Here is a 19,460-nt window from a genome sequence, read left to right on the forward strand (position 1 = left end):
AAGGAATTAATCATTGTATAATACTTAATAAAATCCATCTACAAAAACAGAAGAGTAAAAATAACTATTATCATGTTGCTATAAGACATTTTAATACAATAAAATTGATAGGAAAATTCAAATTTATAAAAGATTTCTTTTAAATATTAATTTGTGTATTCAAATAAATATACTGTATAGAACAAAAGGGCTAAAAAATTATCTAAACAAACTTTGTATGCACAAATCTGCTTCCCTGTATCTACGAATTTTACCACAATTAATGTTTGTAAACAGCCTCATCAATTTCAAATATATACACCGTATTTCTTTATGTTTTCCCACCTAGCTTTTTAACTTCATGTTCTGAGCACTTATAATAAAATAATCATGAAATATTCCTCTTCCTCAGAGCATTCAGAGAATATTTAGCCCTAAATTTTAAAATGGATTCGTCTAAGGTGTGATTGTTTTCATCTTGCTAACATAAATAAAAAGATCTCTTGCAAACTATCTGTGAAGGTCACACCAGACCTTTCCCTTGTAAATTTATGCTAGCCTAACATAAGAACCCACCCATCACAGCAAAGAAAACATGAATGGACATTCTACCTATGTTTTTGTCGAGTTGGCTACATATTCACATTTTCTAATTATTTATGGATGATTTAGGGCCTAAAGAGTAGCAGAGACAACAATAAGAATTGGGCGGATTCAAGCTGTGGGGAAGCAGATATGAAGATATCTTATTAAATATTGTATTATTAATATTATTTCTTACTGAAATATAGGTTCCTTTTAAATAAATAATATTGTGATAGCTACCTGTAGTTTATTCATAAGTACTTTTAAGGTGGTCTACTACAGCAGCATTATAATACTAAAAATTTTTTTACACGCAGAATCGCTAATTAAGAAACTATGTTGCGTGAAATTTGGCAGAAATATAAAGCAATAGGTCAGTTTTCGAATCACAATGTTAGAATCAGGTTTGAAATGAAATTTACTTAAATATCATATTTTAAAAAAATTAGTTTGAAATACGTAATTTTAATGTGTAGTTTGGAAAGCCATCAATAGATGGCGCTACGAGTTAAAATTTAACATTGTAATCTTATTTCTGCAAAAATTCACGAAGTAATTGATTTTGATATCAGTTATAAATCATATTTTTTTCTAAATAATATTTAGAAGCGTTTCATATATTCCTTTATACACAGTTTTCACTAAACATTGTCAGCTGTCAGCAGAATGACGTTTACGGCAACCCTATTGCATTGCTATTCTGCACTCGTTTTGTTTACATTTATTTGTACTGTGGTCAGTTTGCAAAAAATATGCGAAAATATCAAGGACGACCGAAAAAACATCCTGGTTTTAATAAAAGATCCAGAATTCAGCGTAAACGTCGAGCTCAAGAAAAAAATATGAAATTAAATTCCCGAGATGTGGAAGATTCCGAACAAGCGGATGTTTTCGAAAGGTGAGAAATAATTTATTCTTTATATCGACTACCCCGTGTTTATGATTTCGTAGTAAGTTAATTCCGAAGTAAAATATGCGTATTTTTTTTATTGAAGGTCAGAAATTATTGATACAACTGCATCTGTGTCAAAGGAGAATCATTGCCCGGATGATTTTTTTACAAAGTAAGTTTTTTTTTTTTTTTTTTTTTTTGTATGTGTGTGTATGAGGGGATGCTAATAATTGTTCAATTCTGTTATAACAATTTATTCCTCCATTCACACTAAATTGTTGGGAAATATTGAAAGGGTAAATTCCAATTCACAAGGAATTGCTGAAATAATTGAATCTTTTCAAAAGTATGAGCATGTTCTTGCGATCTAAATTGAATTCACCATCATTACATGTATTATTGGAAATTTTATAGTCATATGTTTGCTACGAAATGCTTTGTCAGTTACCTATGGTATATTTTTACAGGTGTATGCACATTTATTCATGTGCTCGCTGTTCAACTTGCTTTTTTTTATTATGTCATTTACTTGGATGTTAAAACTTTCTTTTAGCGTTGGAACATTTTATGATCATTTAGTAAAATTTATATATAAATATATATTATTGCTTGTTTATTTATGGTTCTGTGTATTTGTCATGCATGCATGTTGTGAAGTGTAGTTTTTGAAAAATATGTCACAAATGGTAAATTCCACCAAAAGCTGAATTGAATTGATATTGGGATGCAGGTAATTAGAAAATATCTGCTGTGTATTTTGCGCATAAACCAAACTAGTGCCAAGAATGGGACCAATACGCTCAGGCTTGCTTAGCCTTTTTGCCATTGTCCAAATTGAATTATCTCCAGTATAAAGGGAGTGAATGCTTTCTCTGTATACGAGGGCCATCCAGGAAGTAGATTACGTTTCCGTCTGTGTCCGCGAGGGGCGGGGCTAGCGCGGCCATCTTGGGGTCAGAGCGTTGCGCAGCTCAGTCTGCATCTAGCCGTGCTAGTGAGAGGTTCGTGCTGTGCTCCGTTCAGATACTGTGACGGTTTGAAATGTCTGCGTTAATTGAAAATCCCGCGAGCTGCGAGGTGCGCTCAGTAATAAGGTTTCTGACTGCAAAAAACTGTAAACCGATAGAAATCTATCGGCAGCTTCGTGAAGTGTATGGGGACAACATTATCACTGAAGGTGGAGTGCGTCAGTGGGTCATAAGATTTCAAAATGGCCGAACCAATGTTCACGACGAAGATCGAAGTGGGAGACCCAGCATAGTGACCGCCGAACTTCTCGAAAAAGTCGATGCTAAAGTCCGTGAAAATCGAAATTTCACAATAACGGAACTTTCTTTGAGTTTTCCACAAATTTCGCGAAGTTTGTTGCACGAAATCATCAGCGAAAAGCTTGGTTACCACAAATTTTGTGCAAGATGGATTCCAAAAATCTTGACAGAGGACCACAAAAATCAGCGAATGGCTGCAGCGTTGAACTTTTTGGACGCTTACCATAAGGATGGTGACTCTTTACTCGATCGCATCGTTACTGGTGACGAAACATGGGTGAAACATGTGAACTGTGAAACGAAATTGCAATCAATGCAGTGGGGGCACACAAGTTCTCCCCAAAAACCCAAGAAATGCATGCAAACAATGTCGGCAAGGAAGATGATGGCGACTGTTTTTTGGGACAGAAAAGGTGTAATTTTGGTGGACTTCCTGGAAAGAGGCACTACAATAAACTCTCAAAGGTATTGCCAAACTCTCCAAAAACTCAGAAGAGCAATTCAAAACAAGCGCAGAGGAATGTTGAGCTCTAAGATCTTGTTGATTCACGACAACGCCCGGCCCCACACGGCAAATGTCACTCGTAAAGTTCTTGAATCTTTTAAGTGGGAGTTGTTTCCTCATCCGCCGTACAGTCCCGACCTGGCACCGAGCGACTTCCACCTATTCCCAGCAATGAAGAAGTGGCTGGCTATGCAGCGTTTTGATGACGACGCACAGCTGCAAGAAGAGGTAACGAAGTGGTTGAAGGCGCAGGCGGCCGAATTTTTCGACGAAGGAATTTCCAAGCTCGTACATCGCTACGATAAATGCCTTAATTTGTATGGTGACTATGTAGAAAAGTAGTATTTGAGTGTGGCTTTCATCTGTATATAATAAAATTTGTTTCCTATACTTTGTTTATTTTTTTATTCCAAAACGTAATCTACTTTCTGGATAGCCCTCGTAACAATAAAATATCTGTCTGATCAAAAATCTACCAATAAGAAACTTTTCATATGTTATGTGACAGACTTTCTGCAAACAGAAGTCCTCAGCTCTGTTCTTGTACATGTTTTTTAATTGTGGTTCAGATGTGTACTTCTCAAAGGAATTCTTCTCATAGGAAGATTATCTGAACATTTAAAAACTATATTCTGCTTTTAGGGGCCTAATATTTTATGCCCCTAAAATTAATATTGAAATTTCTAAAATGTTGAAAAATATGTCATCTGGATTCTGTACAAAAAATATAATCCCTTTTTCATTTCTGCATTTGCAATTCCTGCATTTTCTTTATTCCTACATTTTTTAATTGGAAGGAATTTCATTCGCAGAGCCCTCTAATTTATTCTTACAAATCATGTAGTAATGTACCATTTTAGATAGATATAAATAACACATTTTGTAATTTTTCTAAACTGTGGTTAAACAGCGTGATATAATAGCTACACAGGGTATGGCGAAACAGTATACAGCAATATCTGTCGCGCTGTCTGAGATGGGTGGTAGTCATACATCGCTTAATGCTTAAATTTGTTATGTGTTATTTATTTATTCATGTTTTTTTTTTTTTTTTTTTTTTTTTTTAATTATGTTTATAGCAGTTTATTTCTTTCATTCTTAGGTCCGGAAGTGAAAAATTTGACTTTTCTACGCCAGAAGTTACAGCTAATGTTCCTAAGACAAACCAGGCTTTCCTGAGGTAAGTTGGTTTATTTTTAAAATAGATATTAGCTGTGCATGATATTACAGTTACTTAATTATGGTTAACTAATTATGTATTAATTTAGAAGTCAAGCAACCAAAATCAGCGTTATATTTTCAAATAGTGAATATTTCAAAATATGATGCTGATTTTTGTTCCTTGACTCTCAAATTAATACTTGGTCGGTGTGTTATTGTATCTTAATTAAACTAATTATGGTTCTTTTCTTCTCAGTTCTGATCTGGACATTTCAGTTATTGACTCTGACGTAGAAGGTAGAAATACAAGCTCTCTTTTGGGGTAAATATGTATTTCTCTATGCCAAAATTAAAATGTCATCATTTATGTTTTTCTTTTATGGTGTTACATTATGTTGTTTACATACTGATAGCTATTAAAACTGTTAAATATAATATTGTAGCTATCAAAAAGAGGGGGATGAATTTGATTTGTACCAAATTTGGACGTTTTGCATGAAAGAACTTGAAAATAAAAGATTTTTTTAAAAATATATTCATTGAAATCAGTGAAATTTTCAGACGGGACACTGAAGCAAATGAAAATATTTTGGGGTTTGATTCTTTTGATGGGAGCCTCATCAATAAGCCTACTATCTTTTTTAAATATTGCTTCTTTTTCATTGTTTTCATGATGTTTTATGTTCCCTTCATGAAAGAGATTTTTAATAATTTAAATTTTGTTAATAAAATATAACAAAATGAAATCTGTGATTATGTGGCTATTATTTTTTCCATATATATTTATTTGAGGAAAACCAAAAATTTTATTATTTTACAGAATTTTTAAGAAAAATATAAGGATAAAATTTTTTAAATAATTCTGATTACTACCTTTGCTTTCCTCTCGTAATGTGCCTCAAATTAGAGCAATTAGACAACAAATTTAAGTCGTGATCTTTTTTTTCCAAGTTTTTTTTTTAGGCTTAGGAGTATAAATTGCTTATCCCCACAAGACAGTGCATCTTCTTAGTATGCCATCCTAAGGCTCCGTTCACATGATGGTATAAATGTCATAGATGCATAATCATAAGGCACAAAATGTGGGAGTTCCATTCACACCTGCCAGAGAGGGTCTAAGCCATAGCCAATTAGAGAAGCTAAATTTGTGCATGCATGTATGTGTCTACAGCTTTCTCTCTCAATAGGTTTTATGTATATGCTCTGATTGGCCGACTCTTATATCAAGTCGGCACAAAGTTGAAAACTTCAAGCTTAATGCCCAAACTAGTTTTTGTGACATAGCAAGGTCTGACTACAAAGCGTTGTTAGTTGGGAATTATGACATTTATACAACGGCTTGAATAGAGCCTTAGAAAGCCATTTGGTAACTGAGTTATCCACCATGAAAGAATTATTCTTGCCCCTCTGAATTCAGTGTTTACTGGAACACGAACATTTTATACTCAGGTGTAGAGGCCCTTCATGTGAAACCTCCGGCACACAAAGTACTGACTAATATTGCACGAGCAAATGACACTGCGAGCATGGAAGCAGCAGTTGTGAAGATGACTCATCTTCTTGTAGTAATATACTGGTAATCCAGTGTATTATTATTGTTAATTTATTTGCTATCTGTTGCCTAAATTTCCTAAACCTAATTGCGAATGGGCTGCCTGCATGGGCGTTTTCATGGTTTTCCCCGTGTATATGAGCCATTATCCTTAGAAAGTCCTCCATGAAAGCATTCCTCCTCTTAGGAAGATCAAGTGCTTTGCTGTCATCAAATAAGCCAAATTTAAACCTAATTTGTAATATTTATATATATTAATTATATATATGTATATATATTGTGTGTATATATATATATATATATATATTTATATTTTAGCTTGGAGTCTGAGCCTCTTCAGGAGAACCTTAATGATGAATTTCTGTGTCCTGATTCACCTTTAATTATCGAAAGGGAAGATCGACGAAAGGCAAATCCATTACCATCTGGCAGAACAATTTGCAATATGTCTTTTGTAATAGTGCAGGCTAGGACATTAGAGCAACATTCCCTAAATTGTAAATTTGGAGGATCATTTATTTTTAACAAAGTGATTCGACGTGGTCTTGTCACTACATATAACTATGTATGTGATAAAATTTTATGTGGGGAAATGGCAACAATTTGTTCTGATATGGAGAAAAGCAGCCTAAATCAGCTTGCAGTATTAGGTGCGTTATCTACTGGCAGTGGATTTTCACAAGAGGAGGAAAAGTTTAGCATCATGGAAATTCCGTATATGAGCAACTCGACCTTGGCTTCTTGTGAGCGAACTACTGGCAAAATAATACAGGGATGTGCACAGGAAACTATGTGTGCTGCTATAGAAGAGGAGAAAAGGCAGGCAGAACTTCGCAATGATAAAGATAATGATGGTTATCACTGTATAACTGTCATTGTTGATGGAGGTTGGTGTAAAAGAAGCTATGGGCATGGTTACAATGCTTCAAGTGGCATATCTGTTATTATAGGCATGGTCACCCAGAAAATTTTGTTTGTTGGAATTCGCAACAAAGTGTGCCTTATATGCAGTGCTATTGAAGATGGCAAGATGCCAAATAAAGTGCACCTTTGTTGGCGAAATTGGAATGGGCCTTCTACAGGTATGGAAAGGAGTGCCATTGTGGAAGGTCTGAATTATCTCCAGTGTGTTCACAAAATACGTTGTACTCGACTTGTTGGAGATGGAGATGCTAACACAATGGCCAAAGTGAAAGAAAGCGTTTCATATGGAGGACGGGTGATCAAAGTAGAATGTGCTAACCATGCTGTTCGAAGATATCGCAGAGCTCTTGAGAAACTTCAGCAAAATACTGCGCGCTTCCCCGGGGCTAAAGGAATTGCTGCTAGTAAATTGCTGAAAATTAAAATGCCACTGTTAGTCAGAGGTGCTAGAGTAGCTATAAAAGCTCATGCTTTACCTAGCCATTATCAGCACACACAAGAAGCTATTGATGCATTAGTATCTGACTTGAGAAATGGGCCACATCATGTATTTGGCAAGCATGATGCTTGTAGTGCTTTTTGTGCAAAGAAAGGTGCAGAGTTGGACAGCACATACAATGAAATTTTTTCCTCGGGTATGTTGCAAGCTATTGAAGCAGAAGTGGGAAGAGTACTGATATCGTGTAGCAGTACTCTTATTTGGAATGCCACAAATAATCCTGCTGAAAGCTTCATGAGTCAACTGTGTAAAACATCTGGTGGAAAAAGAGTTGATTTTTCCAAAGCTGGTGGCATGAACAGGCGTGCGAGTATTGCTGTCATGGCCTATCAAAATCCAGCACAGCAGTGGCAAAAAAATGCACAAAAAGCTGTAACAGGAAGTAGCCCGAGGACTCCAACTTTGAAATTCTTAGCTTCCAGAAATAAGCGCCATGTAAAACGTCTTGAGAGACGTAGACTTTTTGACACTGAGAAGAAAAAGAGAAATATGAGAAAAGCAGGACATATTCAGCAAGGTGGGGATATTTCTTATGGTGATTTTCCTGAGAAACCAGACCTATCAGATGAAGCATATGAATTGGCAGTTAAAAATTTTTTTATATCAATTGAAGTTCCAAAAAAAGATTCTCTTGAGGACGTAACACGTGGACAGTCATCATCTGAAAGATGGCGTCACGAAAGATCAAGAAGAATATCATCATCCTTTTTCAAAGATGTTGCTGATAGGCGTCCAACAACACTCAGTGCTGCTTTAGTGAAACGTATCATATATAATGATAACGTTTCAACTAAAGGATTAAAGTATGGCTTGGCTAACGAAGCAGTAGCCTTAAATACAAGCAATTCAATACAAGGAAAAGCACATGGGAAAAAACATCAGACGTTGTGGCCTTTTTATTGATCCTAAATATCCCTTTCTTTGTACTTCGCCAGATGGATTGATAGACGAAGATGGATTACTTGAAATAAAATGTCCTTATACAGCCAGATTCTCAGCAGACTTGTCAGACTTTTTCAGCAAGCCTAATTCTGTTGGTCTTCAGATGGATGCTGATAATAATCTTTATTTACCGAAAAGCCACAAATATTATTTTCAAATTCAAGGGCAGTTAGCCATAACAGAGAGGAATTGGTGTGATTTATATATATGGTGCAGAGAAGATGCAATCACATTAAGAATACCCGAAGACAAAACTTTCTGGATCAGTTTAGTTCCAAAACTCGAAAAATTTTACGTGAATTGTATTCTTCCTGAGCTTGTTGATCCAAGAGCACCAAGAAAAATGTCTCTTAGAGAACCGAAGTATATTGTTGATGCTAGAGCACAGAATGAGAAACAAAAACAGGCCACTGCTTCTGTAAAACAAACGCAAGAAAAAAGAGAAATTGAAATTTCAGAAGCAGATAAAATTATTTCATCTCCTAGAAAGAATGCAGGAGAGAAAAGAATCAGGAAACCAAAAATTATTTTTGATTTGTAATCAGTAACAAGTCAAGCCAGCACACCGTAACATTTTCTACGTCTGAATAAAAACTATGCTTGCAACAAAGCATTATGATTAAATCCATACCTAATTAGAATATTACCCCATTTCTCTAAAAAAATATGTTCAAAAAGTCTCTGCTTTCAGTAATAGATACGTCTGATCAATTCTGCCATAATTCTGTAATCAATACTTGAAGCTAGAATCTCCTGTGCTGCACTGCCATTGCATCTCTTTTCTGAATGTTTCATCATCCACTTCTCATTCTAAATATTCCTGTGTGCTTTCATTTATAGCTGCTAACTTATTGTGAACATTTTCTGCACCACATGTTATATTTTGCAGTGTAAATAATGCGTGCAATCATATATTTTGGTTTTAATCATCAGTAACTTTGGTAAAACTACATTTATGCAAAGAAGACTTTTTTGCAGATGCAAGAAAGATGCAAAGAAGAGTCACAGTTTCTGTGAAAAAGAAAATAAGTTTGATGACCTCTGTCATAATTCAATAAATAATTTTTTAAAATAGCATCACCTGTGCTGCACTAACATTGGAAAAAATTAAAGTCATCTCTTTTCTGAATGTTTCCTCATGCACTTCTGTTTCTAAGTATTCTTGTGTGCTTTGATCCATAGCTGATAACTTGTTGAGAATATTTTCTGCACAACATGTTATACCTCTGAACTTAAATAATTGCGGTAAAGAAGTATTTTGGTTTGAATCATGTGTAACTCCAATATAAGTCCATTTCTCCAAGGAAAACTTCCAGAAACTCACTGCTTCTGTAGAAAAATAAGCCTGATGAATTCTGACAATTCAGTAATCAATTTTTGAAGATTACATCTTCTGTGCTGCACTGCTATTGCAGCAAATTAAAGTCATCTCGGTAATGTGTAAGTCATGTGTCCTCTCAAATTAAAGTCATGTGTAACTCCAATATAAGTCCATTTCTCCAAGGAAAACTTCCAGAAAGTCACTGCTTCTGTAGAAAAATAAGCCTGATGAATTCTGACAATTCAGTAATCAATTTTTGAAGATTACATCTTTTGTGCTGCACTGCTATTGCAGCAAATTAAAGTCATCTCGTTTCCGAATCCACTTCTGTTTCTAAGTATTCTTGTGTGCTTTGATCCATAGCTGCTAACTTGTGAACATTTTCTGCGCCACATGTTATACTTCGCTATGTAAACAATACCTGTAATGATGTTTTTCGGTTTCAATCATCAGTAACTTCTGAATAACCACATGTCTGTAAAGAAAACCTCCATAAAGTCACTGCCTCTGTAGAAAGCAAAACAAGTCTGATAAACTCTGCCATAATTCAGCAGTCATTTTTTGAAGATAGTCTCCTGTGCTGCACTGCCACTAATTATTAAAGATAGCATCGTTTCTTTTGCCCTACCGTTGCAGAAAATGAAGATCTTTTCTTTTCTGAATTTGTTCTAGTACTCATGTGGCCTGATATGCTTGTTCTCTAAACATTCCTGTATATTTTCTGTGCAGCTGCTAACTTTTTGTGAACATTTTCTCCACCATACTGTATACACCTGCTTGTAAACAGTGATAGCCATTAAGTGATGTACATCTACATATACTTAATTTGAATACAAGAAATAAATATATGTTTGATGAACTCTGCCCTAATTCAGTAATCAATTTTTGAAGATAGCATCTCCTGTGCTGCAGTGCGATTGCTGAAAATTACACTGATCTCGTTTCCGAATGTTTCCACGTCCACTTCTGCTTCTAAATATTCCTGTGTGCTTTCTCCATAGCTGCTAACATTTGAACATTTTCTGCACTACGTGTTATACTTCACAATGTAAAACAATGCCTGCAGTGAAGTATTTTGGTTTCATTCTTCTGTAATTCCAGTATAACTCCATTTCTCCAAGGAAGACCTCCACAAGGTCACTGCTTCTGTAGAAAAATGTGTCTGATAACTGTACCATAATTCAGTAATCAATGTTTGAAGAGAGCATCTCCAGTGCTGCACGCGATTGCTGAAAATTAAATTGATCTCTTTTCCGAATGTTTCCACATCCACTTCTGCTTCTAAATATTCCTGTGTGCTTTCTCCTTAGAGTAAACAGTGCCTACAATGAAGTATTTTGGTTTTATTCATCAGTAATTTAAGTATAACCACATTTCTGTAATGACCTCCACAAAGTCACTGTTTCTGTAAAAAAATGTATCTGATGAACTCTGCCTTATTTCAGTAATCAACTTTTGAAGATTACATATCCTGTGCTCATTCCCATTGCAGAAGATATCTTATTCGGAATGTTTCCTCATCCAGTTATGCTTCCAAATATTCCTGTGTGCTTTCATTTATAGCTGCTAACTTGTTGTGAGCATTTTCTGCACCAAGTGTTATACTTTTCAATGTAAACATTGTCTGCAATGAAATATTTTGGTTTCATTCATCAGTAATTTCAGTATAACTCCAGTTCTCCAAGGAAAAGCTCCACAAAGAAAGATCTCCAATACAATTATTTACATTGTGTATTCTGATAGGCTTTAGAAATTTTTGAAAGTATTGGAAATTAATAACTTGGCATCGAAAGTGAAATTACAATTGTACTGAGTAAAAAGACACGTTTTATTTACAGGAATTCTATTGGACATTGGGTATTTCCTGTATGCTACAACATGTGCTTTATAAAGCAGAAAGGTACGTTGGATTTACAGGAATTCTATTGGACATGAGGGACTTTCCTGTATGCTACAACATGTGCTTTATAAGGCAAGGACATTGCTTAAGAGGGTATAGATATCGTTTGCGGAGAGGACTCCGAGACAGTGAGCGTTAAGTTGCTAGTTCCCCTCGCTTTGTGTTTCGCCTGATACTGCTATAGTAGTTTGGTGCGCCAACTTCAGTTAGGAGCACTGTAGGAAGGCCTAGCGTGCCATATGGTTTTATTGAATTTTTTACTGATTTCTGCATTATTAATGAGCAATTTTTTCCAGTTTATTGTTTCTGAGATCACAAACTTGGAATATATATTCGAAAGTAGTGGTTCCTCTCACTGCTGCTGAAGAATGTGACCTTGATTTCTTCAAACACCTTAAAATGCTTGCTCATAACGATTTCCTGCAGAAGCAAAAATGAGCATCCAGAGATGAAAGTTTCCAAACTCTTCAAAGCAAGCGGATAGCATTGAACAGCAACCTGGGGATGATGAAAGTCATAAAATCTGGTGACCCCGCAGGCAAGAAAATTTAAATGATGATAGCTGCTATAAGCCGATCGGCGGAAGTTCAGATTCCGGCAATGAGCCAAGAAGAAATAAAACTATTTGTCACCAGCCAGAAAGAGTAAGGAAAGTGTCTGCTAACATGAGAATGAAGGTTTTTGATGCTGCAAAAAAGCTGATGGAAATAGAAATGCCAGTACCCAGCCTGACATTCCCCCCGGGGGTTGATTTAGAGAACTCTGCGAAGCTACTGGCGAGGATCTGTACCTAGGCAGTCTCGGCCACGGGGGTATAAAATTTATGAACTTAGTGGTTCTGAAGGCTCTGGGAAAGGTCACTTATTGGCCGGCCTCGGAGTCTGGCACGTCCTAGCGCGGCGTGGTACTAGTAGCCCGGGGGTTTTCCCCCAGGTTCGCTGGGTAATGTCCCGCTGCGACGGGCTCGCCCAAGCGACTGGTAGGAGCATTAGACGACCGGTGCTGCCTGGTGTCTTATCCAGTGGTGCGCTGCTCCCTTGGAGGATAATAGTGGAGGTTGAACCTCCACGACATGCCCAAAGAGGGAGTAGGCCTGCAGTGTGATTTAGTTCACGGAGCAGGGAAGCCTAAAACTTACTTACTTACTTACCCAGCCTGACATGTACACTGACAACGATGCAACCCAGGAGAATCAAGATAGATTCTGCTACACCAAACAAGTGGCTTGCATTAATCCTATCTTAATTCAGGACTCCTGATTCAGCTGGAAGGACATCCATACAATGATATTTGAGAAGAAGACATACAAAATTGAGTATCGTGGAAAGATGATTGCTTATATCTTGAACGTGGATGATCCACTTGTCTACAAAACTCATAACCATGCTAAAAAATAAGGACATCAAATTTCAGTGCATCCTGCTCTCACAAGAGAGAAAGGTGATCATTAGAAGCTTTCCCAGCTCCACATGTTAATGCTGCCTCATGTTGCATAATCTAATAATACACACACTGGCCAATCAATAAGAAACCTTTCAGATTTTCATCTGAATGAATGCTAGGGATGAAATATCCAAATTTTTTCTATGATGTGGATTATACTTGGTTAAAATGCCAGTATAAGTAAGGTGTAAGAGTGCTTTTCATGATGAATGAAGTAAAATGGGGAAAAAAGGCGGCAGATCGTTCACCATTTGAAAAAGGGGCTTATTGTTGGTGCACATTTAGTGGGGGCATCGATTTCGAATCCTTCTCTAAAAAATGTAACTGCAGTTCGAGCATAGTTTTCAAAGACAGTGATCGGCGGTATCTCCAATGAATTGTACGGCAGAACACGGATTCAACTATCACAAACCGTCAACCAAGGCTCTTCCCATCAAATTTCAGCTAGAACTATGCGCAGCGAATTGCAGAGGGATAGGAATGCATAGTTTTGGTGCCTGTAAGAAAATCACTCAGTTCTGCCGACATGCAAGACTTCATTTTCAGTGGTGTCGAGAAAAGACACTGGACATCTGAGGATTGGAAATGGGTAATGTGGTGGGATATTACATTATGTATTACATATTAAACATAAGTTATGGGTTACCTCATAACTACAGAAGGTTCCTGTTCGCTGCCAGAAAAGGTTGAAGTAATCTGCAATGTAAATTACCGACAATACATGAGCTTTGTTCATTTATGGGCATGATAAAATTTTATCGATGCTTTTTGAAAAATGCTGCAGAATCTCAAGCAGTCATACACGAAATGTTAAAGGGTGATAAAAAAAGATCATTGTAAAGTTCCATGCACAGATGAAGGTGTTTAGTGTATTTAATTATGGCAAAGCACACTAGGGCTACCTGCCTAAGAGAAGGGATGCCTTCGTGGAGGACTTTCTAAGGGAAACTGGCTCATATACACGTTACACATGGGGAAAACCACGAAAACGCCCATGCAGCCAGTCCGTTCACGGGATTCGAACCTCGGACCGAACTACCAGTGTTCAGCGATTTTACCGCTCTGCCGCTGGTAGGCCTGCACAGATGAAGGAATTCACCAGTTTGAGAAGTGCAAATCTGATTTAGTCAATGGTGCCCTTTTGTGTTTCCCAATGGATTACCCTCTGTGTGCAGATGCATCAGACTTTCCTATAAGATCAGTATTGCAGCAATTGGAAGAACAAGAACAAGACTGAAAACCTATTGTGTTTTACTCTAAAACATTAAATAATGCACAGAAGGTTTATAGTACCTATGACAGAGAATTCTTAGGAATATATCTTTCTGTCAAGCATTTTAAACGTGTATCGGAAGGACGCAAATTCATCATACTTACTGATCACAAGCCACTGTCATATGCATAGAAGCAAAAGAATGGGAAGGCATAACCCAGACAACAACACCAACTTCAGTATATATCGGAATTTTCAACTGATATTCAGCATATTGATGCCAAAGAAAATTTAGTTGCAGTTGAAGTAGTCTCAGTTACTGGCTATGAAGCAGTAGCAGATGCTCAAGAATATAATGAAGAATTGCAACATTTAATGACAGGTAGTGCTTCACTGAAATTTAAATCATCTACATTAGCATTTTGGAAAACATTAAGATGTGACAGCTCAACAACCAGTATCAGGCCTTTTATTTCAAAGCAATTTAGACAACAAATGTTTCATCAAATTCATAATTTTGCTCCTCTGGTATCAGGACAACTGTCAACGAGATGACTGAAAAATTTATCTTTCCAAATATAAAGAAAGAAATTCACGAATAGACTTAAAGTCCTGTTAATTGTCAAAGGAGCAAAGTCAACAGGCATACAAAATCTAAAATAGCCGAGTTCCAAGCACCTCATGCTAGATTAAGTATTGTGCAAGTTGACCTGATTGGGCCATTACCACCATCTGCTGGTAGGACGTATTATCTGACATTTATTGACCATTTTTCCTGTTAGGGAGAAGTAGTTTCTTTACCAGATATCACAAGAGAAATGGTTGTCAAAGCATTTTACAATCAATGGATTAGCAGATTTGTTGTGCCTAGTTCCATAATCTCAGATCAAGGAAGACAGTTTGAGTCGCAGCCTTTCAAGAGCCTTGCAAAAGTATGTGGTGCTAAAGTTTTACGTTCCACTCCATACCACCCACATTGCAGTGGGAAAATTGAGCAGTTTCTCAGAACTTAAAAAAATGCAATAAAGGCTCACAGCAACATCAGATGGACAGAAATCCTTCTAGGATTCAGAGTTGCAATATGTCCTGATACTAATCACTCTGTAGCTCAAATGGTATATTTTATGCAAATAAGGTTACCATGTGAGTTTTTCGACTACCTACCACTAAAACTAAACCTGAACCATTTGTAACAAATTTACTGTCTTTTATGGATCAGCACCAGTTTATCAAAAGCTAACAAACATAAAATATTTATGCATAAAGACTTGAGATCATGTTCTCATGTGTTTGTGAGAACTGATCGTGTGAAAAAGGCACTTGAATTTGCTTATTGAGGGACCATTTTTTTGTGGTGAAAAAATATGATAAATATTTCCGAGTCTTAATTAAGGACAGACAAGTTAACATTTCATTGACAGACTGAAACCAGCTTATTTGTTACTTTCGAACAAATTACTAGAAACAGTGACTGAAAATAAAAAACCATTTCACATTTCATGTACCCAAAATTCTGATACTGTACCTAACGTCAAATCTATTATTCTAGATGGTATGAAAATCAGAAAATGTGTTGGATTTAAGGACTAATGTTTTGTATATTTTGCTATACTTCATCATTCCTCTGACATCATCTTCTAAATATTAGTAAATATATATCTGCATTAGTGATAATCAGCTGTGAGCACATAGTGCACCATCTGCGACTCATTTGGGTATAAACTATGCTAGTGATTATAATGTCCTTGCTTTTTCCCATATGCCATATGTTGCATGAAATTTTGTTATATGAATCTAGCTTCCTGTGAGGAATTTCTGTGATCTTTCTAGTATGTATGGTCAAGAATTAGGCTTGTGATATACTGTCATGATTTTGCCCACATGTTCCCTGAATATACTACCATTTCCTTAGGAAGACTTCCAAGAAGAATACTGTTGTGAGTTCTAAGCCTAACTATGGTTTGGAACTGTTTATAATGAATTATTGGGATTCTGCACATGTAATGTGGATGCAATTCTATTTCCATTTAGAAGATTTTCTGCAAAGGCAATGCTTTAGCTGTGAGATAATTCTGTTTTGGAAATAAAACTGATATTTATTTAGATTTGTGGTATTTATAAGGCAGTTTATCAATAGCAGGTAGCATCTTGCCTCTTTGCTTTGATCAGGGCCTGTGCAACCAGTGGTAGTCAAAATTTTATAATTTAGCAGAGGGCACTGAGCAGCAAAATTTAGAGGCAAAAAAATGTTCAGAACTTACGAAGACATCAGCCAGCAGAATTTAGGATATGCAGAGATTGCACTGAGTGGCAATAGTGCCATATGTTACATTTGCTATCTGCATTATTAATTTGTGAAACAATTTCAGCTGTTTGAAAATGCATTTTTCTATTATAAATTTGTATTTCTTGCAATTTCTTTTTTTTCGGGGGGGGGGGGGTCGAGAATATGGTGTTAAAAATATTTTATAATTTTTTTTTTTTTTTTTTTTTTTTTTTTTTTCAGGTGAAAATTTTGTGCATGATTTGGCTTTCATTGAGACGTCTCTGGGTCAGGAGTTACTAAGGAAGAGAAACTTACATGCAGGTTGAAGCATGCAGTGTCAAATGTATAAGGAATATAAAAGATGCTGTATATTAGTATAAGTTTGAATAACCATAATAAAAAAATTTCTTGAAAATTGTGTTTTTTCTGCGAGTTATTAAAATTGGAAATAATTAATTACAATATTTATGAAAATTTTCGAAAATAAAAATACAAGTAGTATTTAAAAAGTACTGCAAAACTCATTTTTAAGTAGAAAAATTATTCTCAGATGAAATTCTTTCGATTATGCAAAAGGACTTTTTTAGTATTTGAAAGGTTCATTTGAACCCAACAACTGAAACTAACGTATCCCCAGTTTATTGATACCAACCATTTTGTTGGTATCAATGAACCCACTACTTTCTAAAAGCATTTCTGTCAATTACTAAGGGCTAATGAACAAGTGTTGAATTCTCAAGATGAATGTTGCCGAAACAGAAGAAAGTGTACTTCAGAACATTCTGCAGTAGCTCAAACAAAGTCACGGACCTCATCTATACTGTAGTCAGAGAGAAATTATTCCCCTTCCTTTTCTTTCAAAAGCTGAGTTTCCAAACGCACAACGGGAGGCCGTTGCTAAAAGCTGTGGAACCAGTTTTATAGCTATTTTTAGCAACTTGTGAGCTGTTTTTCAGATAACACAGTAAATCTCGGGGAGGGGGAATTTGAAATCATGATCACTGCCGGTACGGCAGAATTTAGGTACAGCAAAATTGTAAAATTCAGCGAAGCATCAAGCGATAAAATTTTAGAATTTTGTGGGAAGGGCACTTGACAACAGAATTTATTGCGTACAAAGTCAGCAAAATGCATAGCGCCGTACCTGATTCATGATACAGCAGTATTCATTACCAATAGCAAACTTGTTTGAGGATAAGTTCGAAAAAATGTTTTCTAGTTGTTACCTAAAATCGGTAAACAATAATCTTTGAAAGATTATTCGATTATATCGTTACTAATATGGTAAAAATTTGAAAAGCAATCAGAAGCCGTATCTCTAGGGTCTTCACGTCACGATTTATTTTTATTTGTTCGAATATGATATTTATATCTCTCTTCCTACAAGTATGTATCTTCGTATGTATAAAGTATCAAAAATAATAAAAGTAATTAATAAATTTTCTCTAGTTGCCCTGAAAACTACATCTGAATATAAAGATAAGAAAGACATCAGTAAATTGCTGTTGTTATTTGCTGATCATAATGGTAATCAACCGAACATGATCACATATACCGTCTTCAAAACTTTGATTTTTATCAAGCTTCATATAAATACTAGGTTTTTGTTAGTCACGTAATTTGACATCCTAAATTTAAGATGACAGATGAAATAATGACTAGTTCTGAATTAGCTCACTCAGGAAGTAAAATTTTCTCCTTCCCGTCAATATATCATATTTATAGCTCCCAATGATGGCGATCACTAACTAAATATGTTATGGATTAGAACCCTATTGCACTCCATAAGTTTTTCTTTATTCGCTTTATGTGCATGCATGCTTGGTTGTGGAAGAAATTAAAAAGCCCTTTTTTTTTTTTTTTTTTTACTTAGGTTATTCGAATGTATACGCCAGACATTTATTTGTTGAACTGTAGTTATAATTTGGAACGTGGTGCTAGAGCCGTTGGAGCCGAACCGAACGTCAGTTTGTTTAGAATTATAGAGTTTGATTACGCCAAAGCAGGTGAATTTGGAAAACACCAAAATCGGTCATGCATCCAACTCGTTATCGAGGCTTGAACTCCGGATGAACTACCAGTGTTCGGCGGCTCGCTTGCTAGAACTGCGTTAGGCTCTTTGAATGTAGCAAAGCCACGAGGGTTACCTTCTTAAGATGGCAGGCCTTCGTGGAGTCATTTTCTGAAGGCTTAGATTAGGTTATTATGGCAAAGCACAGTAGGATGCCTTCATGTTGAACTTTCTTAGAGAAATTGACAACCCATACACGTTACACATACAGAAAATTATGAAAACGTCCATGCAGCCGGCCCGTTAGCCTTGATTCGAATCCAGGTCGAAACTACCAGTGTTCAGCGATTTAATTCCTCTACCGCGGGAGGGCCTAATTGCTGAAGGGAACTGGCTTGTATTCATGTTACACACGGTGAAAACAAACAATGCAACCAGCTGATTCGTCTGGCATCGAACCCAAACCAGTTTGAACTTCCAGTATTCAGTAGTTTTAACCACTCGGCCACTGGTGGCATGTGGTAGGAGCCACAGATAATGTACTGAGTAGCAAAAATCCCTAATAGTGGCCCTGGTTACTAGTAGGATTGTAAGTATATTGGTAATCATCCAATCTACAGCAAGGAAATTTCGGAGCTTAATTGTAAAGTCAAATGCGACACTCCGATAAACGTGGTATATGTAGAGATGAAAAAATTTATTATTTAAAATACTTGTATTTATTAGTAAACATTTTATAAAATTTATTCTTAATTTAGCGTTTAAGAATTCTAAGAGAGTTATCTGAGTATTTTTTCCTCCTTTGGTAATCCAATAAAATTGAGTAAATTTATGTTCTGTAATATCTTTGCGTGTTATATACATAGTTTTTTTTTTTTTTTTCTTTCAAAGTTAGACAAGTTTACACAAACAATATAGGTCGAAAAGGGAGCTGGTCTGCGCCCGGTGAGCCTGTCGGCAGCGTCGCAAAGCGTAATTTGACTAACGAAAAGATCATGC

At 36.1% G+C, this 19,460-nt stretch overlaps 2 protein-coding genes across 6 annotated transcripts in view; one reads left to right on the top strand and one right to left on the bottom strand.

Annotated features, from left to right (window-relative positions):
- Positions 1-19,460, bottom strand: part of LOC118186278 (bifunctional 3'-5' exonuclease/ATP-dependent helicase WRN-like) — a 151,044-nt gene that overhangs the window by 80,977 nt on the left and 50,607 nt on the right. The gene's annotated exons all lie outside the window — the stretch shown is intronic.
- LOC118186281 (uncharacterized) lies at positions 1,302-16,865 on the top strand. Of its 2 annotated transcripts, XM_085824018.1 has the most exons (5): positions 1,302-1,462; positions 1,560-1,628; positions 4,332-4,409; positions 4,647-4,712; positions 16,691-16,865. In XM_085824018.1, the coding sequence occupies exons 1-5, from the start codon at positions 1,317-1,319 to the stop codon at positions 16,692-16,694; spliced, it is 363 nt and encodes a 120-aa protein (XP_085680144.1). In that variant the 5' UTR covers positions 1,302-1,316; the 3' UTR covers positions 16,695-16,865. The 2 variants fall into 2 exon arrangements, with proteins under 2 accessions (XP_085680144.1, XP_085680145.1); XM_085824019.1 differs by lacking the exon at positions 1,560-1,628.

Source organism: Stegodyphus dumicola, chromosome 9 (genome assembly GCF_044657685.1).
Source record: "Stegodyphus dumicola isolate Sdum_Otavi_A_Nest chromosome 9, ASM4465768v1".
NCBI lineage: Eukaryota > Metazoa > Arthropoda > Arachnida > Araneae > Eresidae > Stegodyphus > Stegodyphus dumicola.